Source organism: Macrosteles quadrilineatus, unplaced genomic scaffold, assembly GCF_028750875.1.
Source record: "Macrosteles quadrilineatus isolate MER2022 unplaced genomic scaffold, UCM_ALF_1.0 Scaffold_2__2_contigs__length_208266976, whole genome shotgun sequence".
In the NCBI taxonomy this organism is placed as follows: domain Eukaryota; kingdom Metazoa; phylum Arthropoda; class Insecta; order Hemiptera; family Cicadellidae; genus Macrosteles; species Macrosteles quadrilineatus.
Genome location: NW_026542595.1, coordinates 15,311,190 through 15,334,828, shown reverse-complemented (window position 1 = coordinate 15,334,828; position 23,639 = coordinate 15,311,190). Strand labels below are relative to the sequence as shown.

The following is a 23,639-nucleotide window of genomic DNA, read 5'->3' as shown; positions in this document are numbered from 1 at the left end:
AGTCGAGATTCAAATCACTATAAGGATAATATTCAGAGTTTAGAAATACTTTGAGATTTTTTAATTTACAGTGATCAAATTCATCAGTTCTTTTTCGTGCACTATTATCCCTAGCTGTTTGGAAACCAAATATAATATACCTAGGCTTCTCCAAACTTGAAGACGTCTTTACTGACCATGTATGTCTTGTGGTATTGGGATATGATGGAAGTTCATGTAACTCTAAACTTCTAAATGCAATTTGCAAATTTTTATTTTGCAATAACATCTTTTGTAATTGTAACTTCTCTCCATCTGATGGTATCACGTGTGGCATTACCCATTGAATTGAGTTAAGTGTAATTTTGGGAATCGTATCAGCAGTGCCACTGGCTGGAGCACTAGTGGTTGTTAATATACAATTCAAATCATTTTTGGATCTTTTCAACACCAATTCTTGTTTGACATTTACTAATACCTTATTAAAATCCTCAAATACACCCATTAACAGCTCTAATGGCAAACAAGTACTAAACTTGCCACCTTTATGGAACTCTTTTAAATTCGTGTCAGAATCAAATGCTACATTTGACAATTTAGTTGTTTTATTGTAAGAGCTCAATATTTTCATAAGACTAGAAATTCCTGGGTTTCTTACAATGTCTATTTCTTTACCTGCAACTTCGTATCTAATTTCATCAAATAAGAACGCAAATGAATTATTTATAAAATGACCTTTATCATGATTTTCAATTTCTCCCTTAATATACAGATAACTCCTACATGGCAGAGTTAGCAAATCTTGATTATTAATACATATTCGAATTTCATCAGAATTATTTATTGCTAAAGTATTGTGGGGAACATAGGAGTGATTTGTAATTTTAACCACACTATCGTCGAATTGGGATTTCCCTGTAACGTCTAGAAAATCTTCCATTTTTATTAATAGAAAATTTTAACTTTAGTCCTATTGACTTTAGGAACCTAGCATTTTGTACACTTATAGATAAATTCTTATAAATTCTCATATCTTTTTTATATGACAAGTAATTGTAGTTTCTTCTCCATTGAAGTCAATTGCCTTGTCATGCTGATCGGCAAATGTAATACTGACAACATCTAAACTTCTCTTATTTACAGGAAAATATATAATATTTCTTGGAACTTCAATAATTTTGTAGCCAGGAGGAGCTTCTGGATAAAAGCTATGTATGGTGTGTGATTTGTTGCCATTTAAATAGGACCCGTTTGCAATATTACATTTTACTCTAATCACATTTACATTATTAATGTTTATTTTATTTGTAGATTCAAACTGAACACCAGGAGTAGAAATACCTTTAAATCCCAATAAAACAGACCCTAAACATGGTTTTGTAAAATCAAACACGTGGCTAGAAAGTAATGTCGCTTTCATAGTTTTATTATTAGCTGTAAGGAAAAAGTCTGGGATTTGCTTTTGAATTTCCTTTGCAAGCTCAACCACCTCATATGTTCCTTCAGAAATTTCTATTGTAACTGGAGCATTGTGGTCATAATAGAAAACATCATCACCTTCTCCAATGGTTAATTTGTTGCCTTTAAGTTGATTTAATTTTGGAATAAGCCCTTTGAATAAAAGTTTGGATTTAGTATTAATTAATGCTTCTCCATTTTTATCTATTATAACTTTAAGTTTACCATTTAATAACTGGTTTAAATCATCAACTGAGATCTCTCCCTTTGGTAATGTTTTTTTCTCTACTTTGTAATATGTTAAAGTATTTAGAGGTTTTTTAACATTAAATATAGAATTATAACTTTGAAAATCTACTAATCCAATTACATAATCATCATTTAATTCTATGGGAGGAAAGAACACTGACTTTAGCTCTGGCTCTGTACCCGAAAATGTTATAGTAAATGAATCCATTTTTATAAAGAGTATATAAATGATAAACATAAAATTCCACAAATGGAACTATTTAAATCTTGTATTTGATCGGTTGTATAGAAGATTTTATATCCCTCAAAATATTTAATTACTTCTTTTGGAGGTTGGATTCCAAATGGGTCAAAATAAATTACAATATCTTTATTTTTACGATATGCTGTCCAATGTGTACCAGATGAGCTATCTAAATTAACTATTCCGCACTCTTTTACTCTTGGTTTTAGATTTTTTAGCTCGTTTTTTAGGTACACCCCCCTGAAGTGAGGCACGTCTTTTGCGGCCTCTAACAGCTGGTAGTTGTCCATCTTTTTTATTAAATTTTAATCCCATTCCCATTTTTGCTTTTGCCTTCATCAAATTTGTTACGGCATAAGCAGCAGCTTTTTCAGCGAGACTTGCATCATTGGCTGTAACTCTAGTCCAAGCTAAGTCTGCTAATCTCATGTCTGCTTTGTTCCGAGCAGCGGTATCGGGATTATTCATGTAGAATATGTCATGCTCTTTGCAATAAGAGTCTAGTTTATTTTTTTGGAGGTAGATTTTTGGCTATATTTTCACGTATATTCGTTCCAGGTCCACAGTACCGATATGATGGTATGTGAAGTGGGAATGGAAGGTTATTTATAAGAGTATTCAATAACCCTCGACCCCTGTAAGGCTTTAGGAATAAACCTTTGCCCTTTTTACATGTTTTCTTATTATCATTTTTTACCATTTTTATTATATAAAAAATGTCTTTTATTCAACAAAAACATAAATTTAAAATAGTACATACTAAGGAAAATATACCAAAGAAGTTGGGTCTATTTCCTACCAATATTCGATGTGTTATTTGTGGTCCAAGTGGAAGTGGGAAGACGGTTGTAATTTATAACTTAATTGTAAGAAAGGAAGGATTAAAATTTACAAACTTATATTTAATATCTAAATCTTTAGAACAAGAAAAATATAAAAAAATAATTGAAATATTTAGTTTGTGTGATGAAGTGAAATTACACACGTTTACTGACTGTGAAATCACACCAAATGATGTAAAATCACAGTCAGTTGTTGTATTTGATGACATAAATAGTCAAAATATTACAAAATTTTTCTCAATGGGTCGACATAAAAATATTAACTGTTTTTACTTGTGTCGATCTTACAGCAAAGTACACAAACATTTACGTGATAATGTAAATTTCCTTATATTATTTAAACAAGATGATTTAAATTTAAAACATGTATATAACAATCATGTTGGTAATGACTTTTCATTTAACCAATTTAAAAATCTCTGTCATCAATGTTGGGATAAAACTAAATATGGCTTTTTCGTAATAGACAAAGAAAGATCAAAGAATAATGGCAAATATAGATTTATGTTTGACCAATTCTATCAAGAGGGTGGTAAGGGTAAATAAATGAAAGACTTTTATCTATGAAAGTTTTTTAACATTTGCATTTATTTTATATCTACACATACAATTTATGTTTGATCAATTTTATAATGACCAAGAGCAAGAGTATTGATGCCATCTTCCAGAATAAACCTCTTGTCATCGTCAAATGATAGTACTTTCTTGTTCATGGTCAAGGTTTGAAGATGATGATTTGTAGATTTAATTCTCGTCACATTCTCGTAGTAATCTTGCCCAGTTGCAAGACAGTTCAAATAATGTTGATGTCTGAGGAGATGTTTTACTGTAGCACCATCAGCTCCCTTAGCTTTCTTCACCTCTAAAGCTTGCTTGTCTTCTTCATATAACCATTTTAGAGGAATGTAAGAGTATAACTTTGGTCTTAAACCACAATATTCATACATAATATGACCATCCAATTCGTCTTTAAACTTTCCAGTGACTTTTTTATTTTTATCAGAGTATAAGAAATGGTCTTTACTATATCCAGAGGTATCAAAATAGTGCAAGTCACATTCTATTTCCTTGTAAAAGTCCTCTGTAACTATAGCATACATTAAAGAATCTGTATCTGTCATTAGAAATCTTTTATTCTTAAATTTTGACATATAATTATAGTGGAAATCATACATTATTACTTTACTAATATCCAAAATGGTCATTCCCAAATATATTGGTTTATTAAACTTTACAACTAATTTATTTAAATGTATAGCATGTAAATTGTTATCAAACTTTTTGCTACAATCAAACCTTGGATTAGTGACATATTTTGTTAATAGTGACTCATCCTTGAGATATATATCACGAAACTTTCGTTGATTCATAATTGTTCGACCAAAGAGACTATTATTTAACAATTTGTAAAAGTCTTTTTCAAAATCATTTTTAGCACTTTTTCGTTTTTCAATATTAAAATTAATATAGGGTGCAAGCCATTTAGATTGTCTAAATTTTAAAATTCTATGGTAATTTGTAACAGTCAAACCCAATTCCTCATATTTTTGTAATGCTTTATAATGTAAAATATATTTAGTTTTGTCATTTAAATTAGGTATTAATTTGCCATTCATTTTCTCTGGTGCTAATGGATAGTCATTATGTAAATCATGTAAGCTTTTATCATATTTTAAATCAACTTCTAAAATGTATCCAAACTCATCATTTTGATTATATTTGTAGTCTATCTCATTAGTCCAACGGAATTCATCCACAGGCAGTGGCTCGCACATAGCTGTGGAGTATAGCGAGTTACAATCTAAATATATTAAATACACACTCTCTTGATTGGGATCATAATGTTCGCCCATATATCTATTATTGGCTTTAGCGTAACGTGTAGAAATCATACTGACTCCTCCTCTGATTGCACTTTCTATGAACAAATGCATGTCAATATCTTGAAATAATTGTAATTTTATACCAGTCATTCTAAGACAGGCCTCCCATGTTAGTCCTGGAAGTGAATACATGTGTACGGGGTCAAGTTTATAATCCTTTAAACACAGGTCTCTAAATGTCTCAAACACATCGGCCAACAGCAATACATCTGTTTTAAGATATAAATCATGATATTCTTGTAAATTGTTTATATTAAAATGGGTCCAGACATGTTTTGCATGTTCATATTCGATGGGGGAGATATGTTCTTTAGTTAGAGTACTATAGAATGCTTCAATGGGGGGTAGAGACTCTGCAAACTTATCTGGTCCCGTCATATATTCATAGGGAAATACGCCTTTACGTTGTAATAGTGGATTGTCTATGAATCTAAATGTATTTAAATTGGAAGCTAATTTGTATAATGGAAGGGACAGAAAGTTATAGGAATCAAAAAATACTAAATCATCAACTGAAAATGAAATGTACTTTTCCATATCCTTGGCTATGCAATTTAATGTACGATTATATTTTCCCAAGTGTTGCATTATTAAATGACCATCATAATTTTTTAAGTTATGGAAGAATACTGGGATTTTCTTTGTTACTTTATAGTTTAAATTACAATCATTGTGCGCAGCTCCACGATATTGGCCATTTGAATGACAATGATCTCTCACCCTATCAAAATATAGGGGCTTTTCACAAATGTGACAATGCATTGAGTTTTGGAAAGATACCTCTTGCTCAGGAGTCATTACAAGAGGAATATATATCGCCATTTGACTTTTAATAAAATCATAGGTCTCAAACAACCTTTTGAAAAACACATCCATAACATTTGCACCACTATATAACTCTTCAGAAATAATCTTAGAATCTCTCACTACAACAAATGCAAATCCAGATGGAGTATGGTTGTTTGAGTTTATAAAGCACTCAAAATCTGCATAAATTACAAAAGGGGCTTTAAGTTGATATTTATAATTTTTAAATTGTAATGTATCTTGTTTAGACATTTCCACTCGTTGGGCATCAAAGTTTTTACAATATGTTATATGACGCTCCAATTTATCATTAGTATAAAAATGTTGCAAACACAACTTGCAAAAATGCTTCTTACAATTGTATTTTGTAGAGTGGAACATTAACTTATTAAAATCACGAATTAAACAATAATGTGATTTACGACCTTCTTGTAATAATAATAAATCTACGTGAGTATTGCTATTCAGTTTAGTTGTTCTTAATGGATATATACATTTATCATCTTCAACCCCAAATACATTAACACTTATATTATTTTGTCTTTCAAATTTATCTATATCAGATATTTTCACAGGATACTTTATGTTTGTCATATTCAGCTGACCTATGTAGGGTGCATAGCTGGAGACTCTATTAGCATTTTCATTAGAGTTCCTTGGATATAAAGCTGCTAATACCGACCAAAGAAAGCATCTATTGTCAGGATTCTTTATATTTAAAACAGCATGTTTTGATTTAATACTCTCTGGTGTGGGAATATATGACTTTGGAGTTAAGGGCTTATACTTGTAAACGTGCAACTGCCAATACTTAGTATGGTCATATATCCATCCACTACCTTGGGCTTGGTATTTGTGCATAGATGCATCAATCTTTAAAAGTGCATTTTCAATTTGAGGCTTTAAATCTCTCTTCTCAATAGTTAAGGTGGTAAGGCTTCTAAAATCTGCAATACATTCTTTTTCATTAACTAATTGCCCATTTTGATCCATTGAATATTTTATAAATTTAATTCTCCTTACTAAAGTCCATTTTATTGGCAGAGGACAAGACTGAAGAGTATTTTTAAGTTCAGTTCTAATCGATTCACCAACAAATTCAATCATTGTATATGGACAATTATTACAAGAATTGACATGTCTTTTAAAATGACCAACCACATTTTTCTTACAAAAATTACAATGCTTATGACTTTGTAATATATGCGATTTTAGAACCACATTATCATCACAGATTAAATCACATACCTTGCACAGTTTCACCTTCATTTGATGTACTAGCTTGTAGTGGCGGACCAAATTGCTCTTCTTGGACAGCGAGGCGGAGCAGTGTTGACAGGTCGGCATCACGCTCGAGAATGAAATATCACCCGGATGCCACTTCTATATATAGGCTCGTCCCCGGTGACGTCACCACCTGAGGATTCCCCAGTCTCGTGACCGCTTCACTTGGCCCTTGTGACAGTGCCCGTAAAACTATCTAAAAACGCTTATATCTCGAAAACGGCTTGAGATACGGCAAAACGGTTGAAATTCTGGCAAACGTAGTGGGTGTCAACTTTTGATTATAAACAATATTACAACATAAAAAAATCAAAAAGTAAGAAAAAAATTTAACATTATTTTATATGGGTACAAATAAAATTTACCATGAAAAATCGTCTAAGTCCGTAAAACTATCTAAAAACGCTTATATCTCGAAAACGGCTTGAGATACGGCAAAACGGTTGAAATTCTGGTAAACGTAGTGGGTGTCAACTTTTGATTATAAACAATATTACAACATAAAAAAATCAAAAAGTAAGAAAAAAATTTAACATTATTTTATATGGGTACAAATAAAATTTACCATGAAAAATCGTCTAAGTCCATAAAACTATCTAAAAACGCTTATATCTCGAAAACGGCTTGAGATACGGCAAAACGGTTGAAATTCTGGCAAACGTAGTGGGTGTCAACTTTTGATTATAAACAATATTACAACATAAAAAAATCAAAAAGTAAGAAAAAAATTTAACATTATTTTATATGGGTACAAATAAAATTTACCATGAAAAATCGTCTAAGTCCGTAAAACTATCTAAAAACGCTTATATCTCGAAAACGGCTTGAGATACGGCAAAACGGTTGAAATTCTGGTAAACGTAGTGGGTGTCAACTTTTGATTATAAACAATATTACAACATAAAAAAATCAAAAAGTAAGAAAAAAATTTAACATTATTTTATATGGGTACAAATAAAATTTACCATGAAAAATCGTCTAAGTCCATAAAACTATCTAAAAACGCTTATATCTCGAAAACGGCTTGAGATACGGCAAAACGGTTGAAATTCTGGCAAACGTAGTGGGTGTCAACTTTTGATTATAAACAATATTACAACATAAAAAAATCAAAAAGTAAGAAAAAAATTTAACATTATTTTATATGGGTAGCATGCATTTTATATGGGGGAGCGCGTCCAAGTTCGCGTACAAAGCTCGCACTGTCAAGTTAATGATTTTGAGAATGGATGTGGATTTGAAATAGTAATGGAGTTGTACATTGGTATTGAACATTTATATAGGCTTGTATAGGCCGAGAGCTGGATTTTTAAAAAAGTGGTCAAAAAAAGCTCACCATGTTATTCTTATGGGGAAAACGTGCCTAAAGTGATGTTAAACCCCTATATTGCCTCTACTCACGTCGTTTGTAAAAATCTGTCCATTATTAACGGAGGAGTAGTGTTTCGTAGAAATCGCCTTTGTCATCAATATATCTATAAGTATAAAAGAGGATGTTTGTATATATATTTGTTTGTTTGTTTGTTTGGCAGGGCTAAACTCGGTCACCGCTCGACAGATTGTAATGAAACTTTCAGGCATTATTAAGCATTATTCAAGGAAGGTTTGTGTGAAGTTTGGTGCTGATTCGTCAAAAGGGCTCCGCCCCAGTGGCTCTGGAGTTTCCCATGTTAACCTTATGAGAAATGGAATTAAAGAATCTTAACAGCTGTTTCAATTAAACAAGTTGGTTCTGTTCTATGATGTTCGATAGCATTAAAGTTACAAGGATTACCAAGAGGGTGCAGCACTATTATTTCTTTTACATTTATGACAACAGCTAATTTGCAACCAAAAGGTGAGTGAGCGTAGCGAACGAACTTCAACCTGGAGGCGAGTTAGCGTAGCGAATGAGCTAACCTGAAGGCAAGTGAGCGTAGCGAACGAGCTAACCTGAAGGCAAGTGAGCGCAGCGAACGAGCTCCAACCTAAAGGTGAGTGAGCGTAGCGAACGAGCTCCAACCTAAAGGTGAGTGAGCGTAGCGAACGAACGTCAACCAGGACGTGATTGAGCCATGCGAACGAGATCATCTTGAAAATTAAACGTAACGGTACTTAAATTATAAATAGTCAAAGGCAAGACAACGTCTGCCGGGTTCAGCTAGTTGTATATACAATATATTGTGTTGTATAATATATTGATATTATCATCAAAATCTGACCATAGATTTAGTTTGTAGCTCTGTACACATGCACACACACATAGACATCCCTTGAAAACCCACTTTTTCGAGATCAGGGACCCAAAATGGATATATCCACCCAAAACTCAAACTCATAATAATGTTTCCCCAATCAAAATATTGCCAACACAAAACTCCCCCCCACCTTTCTGCTGGATGTAGTGTATCGTGTTATTTAGTCCAGGCGCTGAGGGGATTTGAGCATGCATAAAAGTGTAACGAAATTTAACTCTTGATTGCTGCTATGGGTACCTAGTAGATGAAGAAAACCGATGTTGTCACATTCCTAGATGGTTAATAACATAGGGGGGGGAGGGGGTGAAGTTAAAGGGGCCGCCACGCACAAAATAGCTTATATTCCGAGAACCAAAAATCATATGAATACGTTAGACATGTCAAACTGTGCAGAAAAATGCATTCTAAAAAGGTTATGAAGTATAGGAAGTTGGGGCAAGAGTGCACACTTACAGTTTAACCCCCCAAAAAATAGGTCAAACTATTAACAATTGAAACAAAACTAATAGTAAGCAATCGTATGTTAGTTGATAACCAAACTACATTTTACTTTTACAATTATCATTAATCATTTATAAAATAATAATATTATAAAAAGTTACATTTGTGAACTCTTGCCCCGTGGGTGGGGCAAGAGTTCCTACGTAAAGGAGCAAATGGACGCACATTGTTTAAAAAAGCACGCAAGATATACTGAAACAGATTTTATTAGTACAAACACTCATTCACTTAAATACTACAAACAATTTAAGTTTAGCACGTTATTGGAGACAATTAGTTCTTTTTAGCAGTAATCACAAGTGAATTTGTTCCCATCCTCATAATTTGAACAAGAGTCATGAATTCTTTGCATGGAGTGCATTGAATCCAGTCCGTCTTTGGCGGTTCCTCAGGACAGATAATTTTGGTACTTGATGTCCTAGGTTGTTGAATTGTTCTTGTACCTTTGGATTTCTTCAACGAGGTGTGAACACTGAAATAACATGTTTGGGGCATGCGAGCTCTTGCCCCAATGGCAATGTGAGCTCTTACCCCACATTCAAAGTTTTTACATGTAAAACTTTTGTAAAAGTTGAGCTGCTGCTTGCTGTGGCCATTAATGGAGCTTAACTAACATGGATATAAACTATATAGAATTGAAACGGTTGAATTAATTATTGGAATATCATATACTAATTCCCAAATTCTTGAATATTAAATCAGAAATAACGGTAAAATGTTCTTATCTCATTGTGAGACGAATAAGCGGAGAGGAACCATCAAACTACAGAGGAATGACGAGGGTACTTTTTTGCACCGGATGAGACTTAGTAAAACCAACTAGCTCAAGCGCAAAGTAAAAATTCCCGCTCTGCGTACTCTTACCCCGTGCACACTCTTACCCCGAGTTACTCTATAGTTTGATGAAAAAGGATAAAAAGTTAGTGAAAATTTTTGAATTTACGATAAGTTTAATCAGGAATATTATGATTTTTGTTGCTGTTTAGAACCACCGATTATTTAAATAACAACTTTGAAGAGTAGTGTACAATATGGAACTATTATTCCGTAGAATTAATCTTTTTTAATTTAAAAAAGAATCTTTTTTAGAATTAATTTTTCTGCACAGTTTGAAACGTCTAACGTATTCATATGACTTTGGGTTCTCGAGATATAAGCTATTTTATGCGCGGCGCCCCCCCCCCAATTTAACCCCCTCCCCCATGCTATTAACCACCTAGGAATGCGACAACATTGATTTTCTTCATCTACTAGGTACCCATAGCAACAACCAAAAGTCAAATTCTGTTACACTTTATGCATGCTCAAACCCCCTCAGCGCCTCGACTAATTGGCATGTGGAGGAAAAAGTAAAAATGTTTGACAATATTTTTCTTTATTTTGTAAAAATGGTTTTAAAACTTTGGCCCCTCAGTGGTTACCATTGTATTGTTTAACATCATCAATGTCTGTTAATACCAAGGACTTGTTTATCTATAGGTAAAAGAAGATTATGTAGTAACTACTGGAACTTTTGGAGTAATGGAGGAAGATGACAGCAGGGGCTCATCCAAGAAAATATATCTGGATCCGTCTCAGGAATTGATTCCTGTCCCAAAGTTGTTTTGGAAAATATTAGCAAATCCTAATAAAAACTCGTGTATCGTTTTCCTTGTTCATAATAATCCCTTTCTGAACAAGAAACCATCTACAATTTGTAATAATATTTGTCAACAGTATGGGTGGCCGACTGACATGGAAAGTGTAGCAAAAGGTTTTACCTACTGTTGCACTTTTGCAGATTTTAAGAAAGTTGTTAACTATGCTCCTGAGTTGAGCTGTAAGAATGTCCTTGATAGTTTTTAACAAATTTTGTATTGTTTAGTGATACAATGTTAGTAACACAGTGACAGATTTACTTATAGCTGTGCCGATGTCAATATGTAATAGGTAGGTATTGTCCGTTGCTCTTTTGTGATTAAAAAAAGGGAATAGATATACAATAGACAATATTCTTTATTCATCCAAGTACATTGTACAATTGAATAGGGTCAGCAATCAATTATTATTCTAATGATACATGTTTTAATATTGGTTTGTTTAAGAGGTAGGTTAACAAAGTCATCCAGCGAGTAAATAACTTTGTTAATTAAATGTATTCTTTTTTAATATTTTCTGGGATTTTTTAAAAAGCTTTTTCACCAGCATATGTTGGTTTTTTTAGTCTGTATTGATTTCTCCTTATAGAGTTCTATTTTATAGTGTTATAATAATGATATATAGGCTCGTGGGGGACATCATTAGGAATTTTGTTTTTTGCACATAAAATGACGTCAGGAACATATTAACCATAATCCGTTAGTATTTTTAACTGTCTGAAATGATCTCTGGCCGAATAATCTATATTCAATTTCAGCATTAATCTTATATACCCCTTTTGGGGTCTTAACATACAATCCAAAGATTTGTTTTTTTTTTTTTTTTTTTTTTTTTTTTTTTTTTTTTTGCTCCAAATACAGTAGAACCCCTCATATCCGGCCTTGGTTTTACCGGTCCTCTGTTTATCCGGCCCCTTCCAGGAAGCCAATAAGAAAATGTTTTTCTCGCATCTTACAGACATTTAGATGCAAGCACTAGTCTTTGCGTTTACTCAAGTCATAAAATGAATTGTTCTCACTATTTATCTGTTTGTTTATAATTTATTTACTGTGTCACTATACTCAGTTGAGCTAGTAGGCCTAACCTCTGAACAGTTGGTTGATTATTTTCCAAAGTGGGGTTAGTACAGTACAGTACCGTACCGGTACATTAATTTTTGTATTTCACTAAGTGGATAAGAAAGTTGAGTAACTTATAAATGCATGTACCATTTAAGTCCTAATGATCTTCAAGTCCAATTCATTGTCATTTAACCTCCATTATTGTTTAATATTTTTTGTAGGCCTACCTGGAATCATAGTATTTGTACTATCATTACTTAACGACTTTAGCTTACAAATAATTTTTTTTCAGTTATAAACATGTTTATTCTTCTAAAAATAATCCCAGAACAGACTTGAATGATACTTTTGACTGCATATATTGATTAGATAATATTATTAGATCAATGGTCATTTTCATTGTAGGTTGGTTTATCCGGCCAAATCGTTAACCGGCCAGGGGCTTGGTCCCGTGGTGGTTGGATATGAGGGGTTCTACTGTAAACAAATGACAAAATAAATATTAGAATGTAAGTAAGCAAAATAATATTTTTAATGTTGTTAAATTACAAAAAAAAAGACATTTTTGAAAGTGAATGAATTCCAGAGTTAATTTTTATTAAGATCTTCTTTACATGTTCTTCAATAAAGGTGTGTTTATTGATAGTCAGGCCAAGAAAATTTGTACTTGACTTTGGATCAATTATGTGGGAATCAAACACTATCATTACCTAGTTCTGTTTGACCCCTATTTTGTGGAGTTTTAAATGTTATAAAATTGGGGTTTTTCATGATTTATTGTTAAATTTTGATACATTAAGTAATATCCAAGGTTTCCAAGTTCTATGAAAGCAGCCATTTCCGTTTGTTCAATTTTAGGTGTTTAAATGAGTAAGTTTATATCTTCAGCATACAGACATAGTTCACTGATAAAGGTTTACAGGAAAGTGCTTTGTCCATGTCCTTCACATAGCACAGGAATAGTTATTGTAAAGTCAAAAAGGTAAGTTTTTATTTTGCAAATCTTAAAAATCTGTTCCAACAAAAGACACAATTAAATCAATGCTTTTGCCTTTTAGGTAGAAACCTACAGACTTCAAAATCTAGTAGTTTAAATTTGGAAGAATAAGAAACCACCATTGAAAAATATAGTTACAGGCAAAATGATTCCCAACAAAACTTTCCAATACAGAAGAAGATCTTGTCTGAGTCACCCATTTTTTATAGATCCATGGACCTTTTCTATATACTTACCTTCACAGCATTTGAAAAGTACATTTCATTTCATGACAATCTTGGGTAGTTCTTTTGCATACAGCACTAAAATTAAGATAACAACCTTTCAACTAATTATGTTTTTTTTATGAATAAGACTATAAAGAAACTTTTAATGTCCCAAATTTTAAAAAGTTTTTAGTATTACGGTATACTCAAAGCTCATGATTTATAAAAAGTCACATGTAAATAAAAACAGTACCTTCTACAAATTCAGCCAGGCAGAAGATATATATATATATATATATTTTAATTGCTATATTGGGGGGAAAAATTTGCTATACTACTGTAAATCACCTTTTCATTATATGTTTATCACCTCCAAAAATTTTACATTACATTTTTTACTACAAAAAAAATGTCTACTATGCAATTGGTAGTATATTTCATAACAAGAGTAGAAAGTGAGTCATTACATATTTGAGACCATGTTTAAAGTGCAAGATTTATCGAGCACTTTAAATGGTCGAAAATTTGTATAGACTCACTTTCACTCGTGTTTTGAACGTTACTTTTCGCTACACTACAAAGAATAACTATTTTCTTCATTACAAAATTCATAGACATTTTTAGGTTATGCTTTCAATTTAAAATTAATGTTCCCCTTAGTTGTTGAAAATTGAAACAGTTGATAAAACAATAACAAATATTTGTTTGTTTACGTCGGCAAAATCCAAAAGATAGTAAACATTACTTTCGCATAGTAAACATTCTTTTGCTGTAGTAAACCATGTTATGATAGATTTTCGTAGGTGATAAACATGCAACAAAAACATGTCATTTCACAGTAGTGTAGCAAAAAAGTTTTTTTTAACATGTATTTTATTTACAATCTGTTCTATAATAGAACAATAAGTAAAATGTCATAACAATTTAACATGAGTTAATTTCACTCCAACGAGTGCACTAACATGCAAAACCAAACATTTTATAAACAAATTAAACTAGAACCATGCAAAAGTAATGTTGACTATCTGTTTTGAGCATACCGACATAAACAATCAACATTTGTTATTGTTTCATCAACTTTTTAAATTTACAACTCCAACTGTACACTCGATGTAAATTTGAACTTTAAATAATATTCTATTAGTTTTGAAATGTTCCTAACTGTAATAAAGAAATATTCCAATATCTAGTTTTAGGTTAAGAATAATTAGTCTTTGTTGTGTGTAGCGAAATTAACGTTCAAAACACGAGTGAAAGAGGTCATTACATATTCTCAACCATAATTAAAGTGCTCTAAATCTAAAACTTCAAACATAGTGGACTCACTTTCAACCCTTTTTATGAATTATACTATTCAGATATGCAACAAGATTGATCATTAAATTTGAAACTAAGGGTTTGTACAGTTATTACTACTTATTACTCAAATGATATGGTTCAAATTGCATAGTTTTAGCTACTTGTTCAATGTACAAATACAGTTATGTATATCAAAAAGTTATTATTATATTATGTATGTGTGGAAAGGCACTAATAAATATATTAAGTTACTGAGAAAATGTATTATAGTTGTTATCATGAGTCACTTTCCTTCCTGAAATATCTTTCTTTTTTTTTGTCTTAGGACACTAGGCACGAGCCCGAGATTGTTTTCACATTACTTCAGGCTAGACCTAGGGGTTGTGGCATTATCACTTAGATCAAATCCATTGGTGATTTTGCGGGATTTGAACCCAGGACCTCTTGGACCGAAGTCCCGCGCTCTAACCACTAGACAAGCTCGCTAACCCATTTAAAGATAGTATAAACAGCCCAACCACCATGGGGGAGTAACTGTGATGTTTTCTGGTAACTTTAGAGGATACTCTGCCTGTTGTGGTGCGGGTAGGAGGGCCGACGAGATCCATGCATCTCTGAAGCGGTCCACTTTGAGGCCAACCATAGAACGCCTCTCACTCACATTAAATATGAGTGCTGTTTGCATTGATTGACAAGGAACTGAGGAATTCCCAGAGATTCTAATGAAGGATGGAGACGAAACATTAGAAAATATAAATAGGATAATAACCAGTCCTCCTTCACTTGGTGTTGGTGTTGTCAGATCACAAGAAAAACTGATAACCAGTGTCTTTCTAGAAGTTCATGAACTACTTAACATGGATAGTGCCTGGCTCTGTGATTGTGCAATTCTGACATTTAAAATTATCAAGCAACCCAGATAAACATTTAGGCGATGGCTCTCTTCCATGTTAAAGAACGTACGTACAAATCAGTGAACACTGTCCGGTGAGAAGACGATTAAACTACCCGGCAGAGTTTTTTTTTAACTCAGTATCAGCAACCGATCATTGAAGCAAAGATTCTCATGGGTTTTGGTGCTGGGGAGTTGGTATTTATTCCAATAATTCCATTAATTCCTATCAACTACCCGTTTGAGTTTAAGCGGCTACAGTTCCCCGTCACAGTTTGCTTCGCTATGACAATTAATAAATCACAAGACCAGACGTTGTCCACAGCCGTGGTGGAACTGAGCAGATCAGCATGTTTCCCACACGGGCAGTTGTAAGTTGCGTGTTCTAGAGTGAGATCCAGCAAAAGCCTCTCCACTCATGCTCCGGGCGGCCAAACTGCAAACGTAGTGTATGAGGAGGCACTCAGATAAACCACACACATCCTCATTGTCAATGAAAGAAACCTTGGGTGAACGAAGGGGAAGATCTTCTAAATATCATATTTTAAACCACTTCTCATTTAAATGTTTTATTGTAATCTTTTGTAAAAAAATCCATATTATTATCCTTATGTTTAATAGTTTAACTGTCATTATTTACATACTTCTTTTTGATACACCATACTTACTATTGTGTTAGTTAACTCCTTTTTTTATTATTACTGTAAATTAAATTCTTGAATTTATACTTGACATAACAAGATTCCTCATTGTATTTTTTGTACCTACTGTATATTTTATTCAACCCTTACGTACACACACACACACACACACAGCTAGTAACATAATAAAATGAGACCCTGGCATACAGCATCAAATGCACAATATTCATTCACAAGTATTCACAATTCAATTCAATTCAATTCAAAGATACTTTATTCACATATATACAAAAGTATACATGAATGGCGTTCAGAACAATACATCATACATTATATCGCCTAATAACTAGATAGAAAATAGATACATTATACATATATTTAAAATAAATATTCATTTAAATAACCTTAAACCATAGACTAACCAACACAAGTAGACTTCTCATCCCATTGTAAATTTTGAAGCACGTTTTTCGTGTCTAGTTCATGTACGGTGACACTGGGCGCTAGTGTCGCCGAAATTTTGTTTCTATTATTTTAGGGTTAATTTCTTGATTTGTGCTTTACTGTTTGGTTATATAACTAGGGGACAAGTTATTGTTTATGATTAGATCTTATTATGTGGTTAAGAGTGAAAATTTAAAAACGTACGTTTTCATGTCCCTGGCCTTTTACTTCGTAGATACTGGATTTGTAGTTTATTATTGTGTTTTTATATTTTTTGGGACGGGGCAACATGTTACACACATTTATTTAGTTTTAAATAGGTTCTAGGTATTTTTTTTGTATTTTTTAAGTCTCGAAATTCACGACCATGTCCCTAGGGTACATTTTCCAACTTTCACGCTGTTTTTAGACTAATTATTCATGCCGAAATATATAAAGCCATATATATTTTTATGTCATCAATGGTTATTAAAAGGAGCATATTATAATTTTATTGTCATTGCAAACTGACTACCATGACAAAATAAGTCTGTCCCTCAATTTGGCGTCACGACCAGTTGGGAATAATTTTCAACTTTGGAGCACGACAGTGGCAAGCCAGTCGATGTAGTCAGTTGGTTTTAGAGACTAGTTCGGGGTGTACGTCAGGATTGTAGTGCCGGTCGTTTCAAGTTGAAAGGAGGAATTGCAAGATTAATAAAGGAAAGATAGTGTTTTTTGTAATTTTGGTGTGTCCATGACCGTACGTAGTCATTCGATGAAGTAGACATGGTGTTAATTTTTGTTTATAAGATATTTCAATTGCTATATTAACCTAGAAGTCCACTTTGTATCCTCGAACATGAGGTGCAGGGCTACCGCCAGAACAGAGCCAAATAACACGTAATTTCACGACCATCGCGGGTTTTTTCACGACTAATCCAGCCTTATGGATTAAAGTGTGTTTGGTCGTGACAATAACTTTAATATAATTGTAAATTGAACAGTTTAGTTCAATTGAAACACATATTTTTATTATAACTAACAGTATAATTGAAGGATTGTTTAGAAAGATTTAGATTACCTATTTCAGACAATTCACGACCGTACCGCTTGTCCCTGACCATCACGTTTATGATTTCTATCATAAAAATTTCAAAAATTAAAATATCGTCATATTTCAATGTTTTATACACAAAAGAAGCACACCTCTTTACAAACATAACGATTTTTTGGATCTCAGGTAAGTTTTTTCGGAGTTATACAAACTTAAAAAGATTTTATTGGCTTTTTTTCAATTTTTTGAGTTTTTTTATAGAAAGACCAAATACACCAAAAGCTCAGTGACCTTTTTATTGTCTAATGGTCAAAAAAGTAAGTTAGTTTGTCTGTGAGAACGAGGTAGAAACCTCAGAACACTTATGGCTGGACTGTCCAGCGTTGGCCCATAGAAGGCTTACATCTCTGGGGAGGTTATTCCTGGAACCAACAGAGATAAGGAAGCTGGGTGTCTTTCAGCTCCTGGGCTACTTGAGAAGCCTAGGGCTGTCAGAATGAATTAAAGGGTGCTACAAAAGGTCTCCAGGCCGAAGTAGCTAGGGGTATGCCATTACCCCAGCCCCCACAAAAAAAAAATAAAGTTAGTTTATAGCAAAACATAGTTATAAAAATAATATTGACTATTTTTAATATTCATTTAAACGTCCGTTATGGTCGTGACACGATTTTGTGTTTTTCCACTAAAGATGCTCTTTAAAAAAAAAAACTACCAAAGATATTGTGTTACCATGGACATTTTATGAAACTTCAAATGTTAATGAAATAAAAAAACTGATAAAAGTTTTGAAAAAAGGGGAAAAAGTTTTGCAAAGTGCTTTTCCTGAAAACGTACGTTTTAAATTTTCACTCTTAAATGAGGTTTTAAATTACTGTAAACAAATTGTAAACAAAACACGACCTCCTACATAAACCGTACAGAACTAACAATAAAATTGTCTTCAGCTGATCCATAAGGATGAGAAATCTACTGAGGGAGAATGTTTTATCTATGCTTAAACACAAAAAAATTCCTTAAAACTGACACCACTGATTTCTTGCGCTTTGGCCGCAAGAAATCTTTTTAATTTTTTTTCAAAGCATTTCAAACTCTTTTCAGATTTTATGATTTCAGGAAGGTAGTTATAGTATTTTATCCCAGAAACAGTTGGATTTTTGTTTGAAATTGCTTTTTTAGAAATATTAATTTGAAAATTTTCCCGATTTCTTGTATTATATGTGTGAACTATTCGTTGTCTTGGCAAAGTCTCTTCATTATTTTTTACATGTAATACTGTTCTATAATTATAAAGACTAAAGACAGTCATAATTTTCAGATTACGAAATTGATCTCTACAACGATCCTCATCAGGAAGCTTAAGCGTAGTCCTAATTACAATTTTTTGAAAATGTAAGATTCTTTGTAGATTGCATAATAATTGATGTTGCACCATAAAGCTCTATACCATAAAGAATGTGTGAGTGAATTAACGAATAATAAACTGATTTCAATGAGTCCAAATTACAAAAAGGGGCCAGTCTTCTCAATGCAAAATTGCCTGAATTAATTTAAAAACATACTTTCTCAACATGTTTTGTCCAGTTAAGAGTGTGATCTAATTGTAGGCCCAAAAAAGTAGTATTATCAGAAAGTTGAAGCTGCGCACTATCCAAATGATTTAATTTAGAAATATCTTTACACTTAAAATTAATTATCGTGGTTTTATTTTTATTCAATAGTAAGTTAAGATTACATAGTTCATCATTAACTTGATCAATTTCTTGTTGAGACTCTGCCAAGACACTATACCAACTTTTTCCACTGATAGTAAAGATTAATATCATCTGCAAATAAACAAAAATGATTATGATTATTTAAACTCAAAGTAGAAAGAGATTTTGGCAAACCACTCAAATAGCATAAAAATAGTACAGGGCCCAAAACAGACCAGACAACAGTCTGTATATGTACTAAATGAACCTCAGAATCTAAAATATGTTCTATATAATGCGGCAAATTCATATACAGCAACCATAATATACGTAAATTGTTTTCATTGTTGCGGCCCGTAAAAAAGCCAGAGTCCTGTGAAATTTTACTGTATACAGTACTGAAATTTTACAACTTACTGTACTGTCTATATTAAGCACTATACGGGAACAAACTGTTACTAACTATATATCATTTTTAAGCTTAGATTGTGTACTACAACTTTTTACCTGAAACATTTTGTTGTGCGACCTCATTTAAAAAATCTAAGGAAAGGTTTCATCAAATTTTACTAATATTATAAATCTGAAAGTTTGTGAGTTTGTGTGTGTGTTTGTGTGTGTGTTGCTCAATCACGCATAAACTACTGGACGGATTGGGCTGAAATTTGGCATGATGATAGCTCACATTCCTGATTAACATTAAAGCATATTCTTATCTCAAAAATCCTTTTGGGCTCCACCCCAGTGGCTCTGGGGTTTCCCATGTTAACCTTATGAGTACTCATATTTAAATGGAATTAATGACCTTAACAGCTGTTTCAATTAAACAAGTTGGTTCTGTTCTATGATGTTCAATAGCATCAAAGTTACAAGGATTACCAATAGGGTGCAGCACTATTATTTTTTTTATTTATGACAACAGCTAATTTCCAACCAAAAGGTGAGTGAGCGTAGCGAACGAACTTCAACCTGGAGGCGAGTTAGCGTAGCGAACGAGCTAACCTGAAGTCAAGTGAGCGCAGCAAACGAGCTCCAACCTAAAGGTGAGTGAGCGTAGCGAACAAACTTCAACCAGGACGTGAATGAGCCATGCGAATACTTATGAAGTTAAACGGGGCAAAGCCCGCGGGTACAGCTAGTTAAACAATAAAAATAAAATGTTTATGTTTATGTTATTTTTTTGCGATATATGAATATTTAGGCTAACATGGTAAATACACTTTTTGTAGAAAATCTTATCGCAAAAAGGATTAACAATAGATTGCATTGCTATCCTTACCTGTCTTGAAGTTATAGCTCATTTTCTAAGAGACTGTAAATGTATCTAAAAAGTGGGGTTGAGAAGAAAGCACAAGGGGGAGAAGCGGGGACTTTTGGGAAAATGAAAATACACATCTCAACAAGGTCTAAACAGCATAGAAAAATCCAGCTTTCCCAGAATTACTTCCGGCATCTGCCTTATTTATACCATTGACTGGGCTATTGTTTTGAACTGCTCTCCTAAGGTTGCCAGTTTCACAGTACCGATCAGAGTTTATTGTTGCACCACGTCCAAGAAAGCACCTTGCCTGTTCCTAAAAACCGTCGCCGTAATCTTCCTTTCTGACAATATTTGCAAACATTTTCTTGTTTTTTTTTGGGGGGGGGTGCATGTGTGCCCCCACTCCATGGACTGTAATTTTGTTTCGCAATTAACCTTTTTACCCATGTCTCATCACGATGCGATCTAGTAGTGAATCACCATGTCTGTCGTAGGAATCCAGAAATGTCAAAGCTGCCCCGAGTCGCTGACCTTTATGGTGGTCAGTGAGCATTTTTGGCACTCATATTGCACAAAATTTGTGTTAGCTTAACCTTTGTGTGACAATTTCAAATAACAAGTCCGTGAAACTTGTGGGAAACAAAGCAAAAGCTCCGTTATTGTGAAACGCCGGTTTTTGCAAACCTTTTCATCAACTTTAGCAATAGTTCATCAGTCACAATGCTCGGGCGTCCGCTCTTCGCTTTGTCATGAACGAACGTCATGAAACTGAATGCACCATTTTCGCACAAAACTTTCATTCATTACATTGATTCCGTAAACTTCCCACACTTGGTGATACATGTCTATCATCGGCACTGACCGCACCGCACAACTGGCGGGATTTTCAATCACAGCGCACATCTTCAGTTGAAATTGCAAAAAAAACTGGCAGTGCGGAGATGTTCCCGTTGTCACGGCTGGACACCAACTGAGTTGCCGAGTGTTTGGTGCGCACCACCAAAATGTACAAGCAGCGTTAGAAGAAACTTTCCTTGCTTTCCGAATAGCCCTCGCAATAAAATAATTTTACTATTTTATATACACATAAATAAATGGATGAAAAATAGATGAAGCTTATTGTCAACTCCTCAATATAAAAACTCTGAAAATTTAAACAGTATGATTGTTTTTTAATAATATTTGTTGCCATAGTTAGCATCATATTCTAGTTTTGAATAACAAAATTTTGTAAATTTAAAAAGGAAAACTTAAAGGTTTGACCTTTTACCAAAAGTTAAGAACAGCCAAGGTTCCCTTTCCGACAACTATTAGCTTAGTGAATGACTGATTAACAAAAACTGAGTCTTTTGTATATGGGCTTGTGAAAACATAAGTCAATTGTAAACATTTTCGTCTGTTCTTGATGTCCCATACTTCCTTCCTTTTAGTTTTTGACACAGATATCAAAGACTTTGGAGTAGTTATTATTAAGCTACCGTCAAACACATTAAGTAACTCTATTTTACCACAGTCAAATTTGAATGAAAGAACAGTGTCGAGTGTTAGAAGGTCAACAAGGTACACACAAAAAGCAGTAGCCAATAAGAGTTGATTGTTCACAACTTTAGATTGTTTGTGGCAGACTAACTCTGGAAAAGTTTTCTCTCCAATTATTACACCCCACTTATAGTCATACAGAACTATTACAGTCTTAGGTAATGATGGATCTTCTATGAAATAGTTGTGCAAACGACAAAATAATATAATGAGGTCTCTATGTAGAACAGCATGAAAAGGGACATATGTAGTAGAAGAACCTTTTGTATTGGTCCAAAAAGTTCTGAAAAAATCTCTTGAAAAACTATAAGTCAAAACCTCATAAACTGTACCTAAAGCATTGTATTGCCTTTGTGGATCATTAATTTCCAAACAGAGTGTCAAATCATTTCCGTTCCTTGCAGCACATAGGACATCAAAATCATTCCCAGCTTTTGGAGGTTCTAAAGCAACTATCTTTTTCCCCGTTTGTGTATCCCAAATGTGAATTACAGGCTTGCCGACCTTGTGGCTGTAAATTTTTGTTTCTATGATTTTGTGGTAGCAAACAGTATACATTTCTTCGGGAGTGGTGAATTCTGGAATCTTGTGCATCGGTTCACACTGGTCAAACAAAATGATATAGACCAAAGGTAAATTCTTATCGGGGAGATTAATGCCATACATCTGAATAAGCTTCCCTACTTCTACAATGACAAGCTTGTCTCCAGCTACTTGATAGTGTAATCCCTCATAGAAGTAGTTATGGTAAAGTAATCGAACACTAGTGTGTCGAAATGGAATGTCTTCAATATTCCAAACAACTATCCTATGTCCATAAAAATCGTATAGAAATAAATACACATTTTCATAAATAATAGGGGTCCCACTTTTCAAACACATGTAGTAAAGCCCTGTCGATGAATTAACTTTATGTTCCACAAACCTTCCATTCTTCCAGTTATTTAACAGTTGGTTTTGGTGCATATAGTTGGTTCGCTCATTACACATTGGGTCCAAGTCATGTCTTATATAAGATATTCCATAAGATGTATCAACTTTTGGCTTTGATTTTGTTATGCACTTTGTTATATTATTTTTACAAAACCTCCGCCAGATGAGATCATCGTTCAGTACTGTTCTGAGTCTAGAACAGGCTGCTGAGCATGCCAACAAATCTTTTGCTGTTAAGAATTGAGCAATTAAGTGTAGAATTTCTGCAGGTAAGCACTCTAATGCAGACATTTCTCTTTTGTTTTCCTGAAAAAAAAAAACAAACAGGTTTATAGCTAAACAGAAATTCTTGAACTAAATAGTTACTACAGTACACCATAGTCGTTCTGAACTTCTTGATCAGCAAAATACGTACCATATTGTTAATTTTACCGAATGAAAATAAAAATATGTCTTATACTCTGTTGACTCACAGGAGGGTAAAGAGGGCAGGTGGTGAAAAATTTGGATTGGACAC

The 23,639-nt window shown here is 33.3% G+C and overlaps 2 protein-coding genes across 2 annotated transcripts in view; one reads left to right on the top strand and one right to left on the bottom strand.

Moving 5' to 3' along the window:
• Positions 1-11,920, top strand: part of LOC128983956 (uncharacterized) — a 51,466-nt gene extending 39,546 nt beyond the window's left edge. The window contains exon 11 of the mRNA XM_054403235.1: positions 10,964-11,920. Within this exon, the coding sequence (XP_054259210.1) occupies positions 10,964-11,329 (366 nt within the window). The 3' untranslated portion in view covers positions 11,330-11,920. The remainder of the gene's footprint in view (positions 1-10,963) is intronic.
• Positions 11,921-16,474: 4,554 nt separating this feature from the next.
• LOC128985714 (uncharacterized) overlaps positions 16,475-23,639 on the bottom strand; it is a 28,359-nt gene continuing 21,194 nt past the window's right edge. Inside the window, exon 3 of the mRNA XM_054405518.1 lies at positions 16,475-23,428. Within this exon, the coding sequence (XP_054261493.1) occupies positions 21,917-23,428 (1,512 nt within the window). The 3' untranslated portion in view covers positions 16,475-21,916. The remainder of the gene's footprint in view (positions 23,429-23,639) is intronic.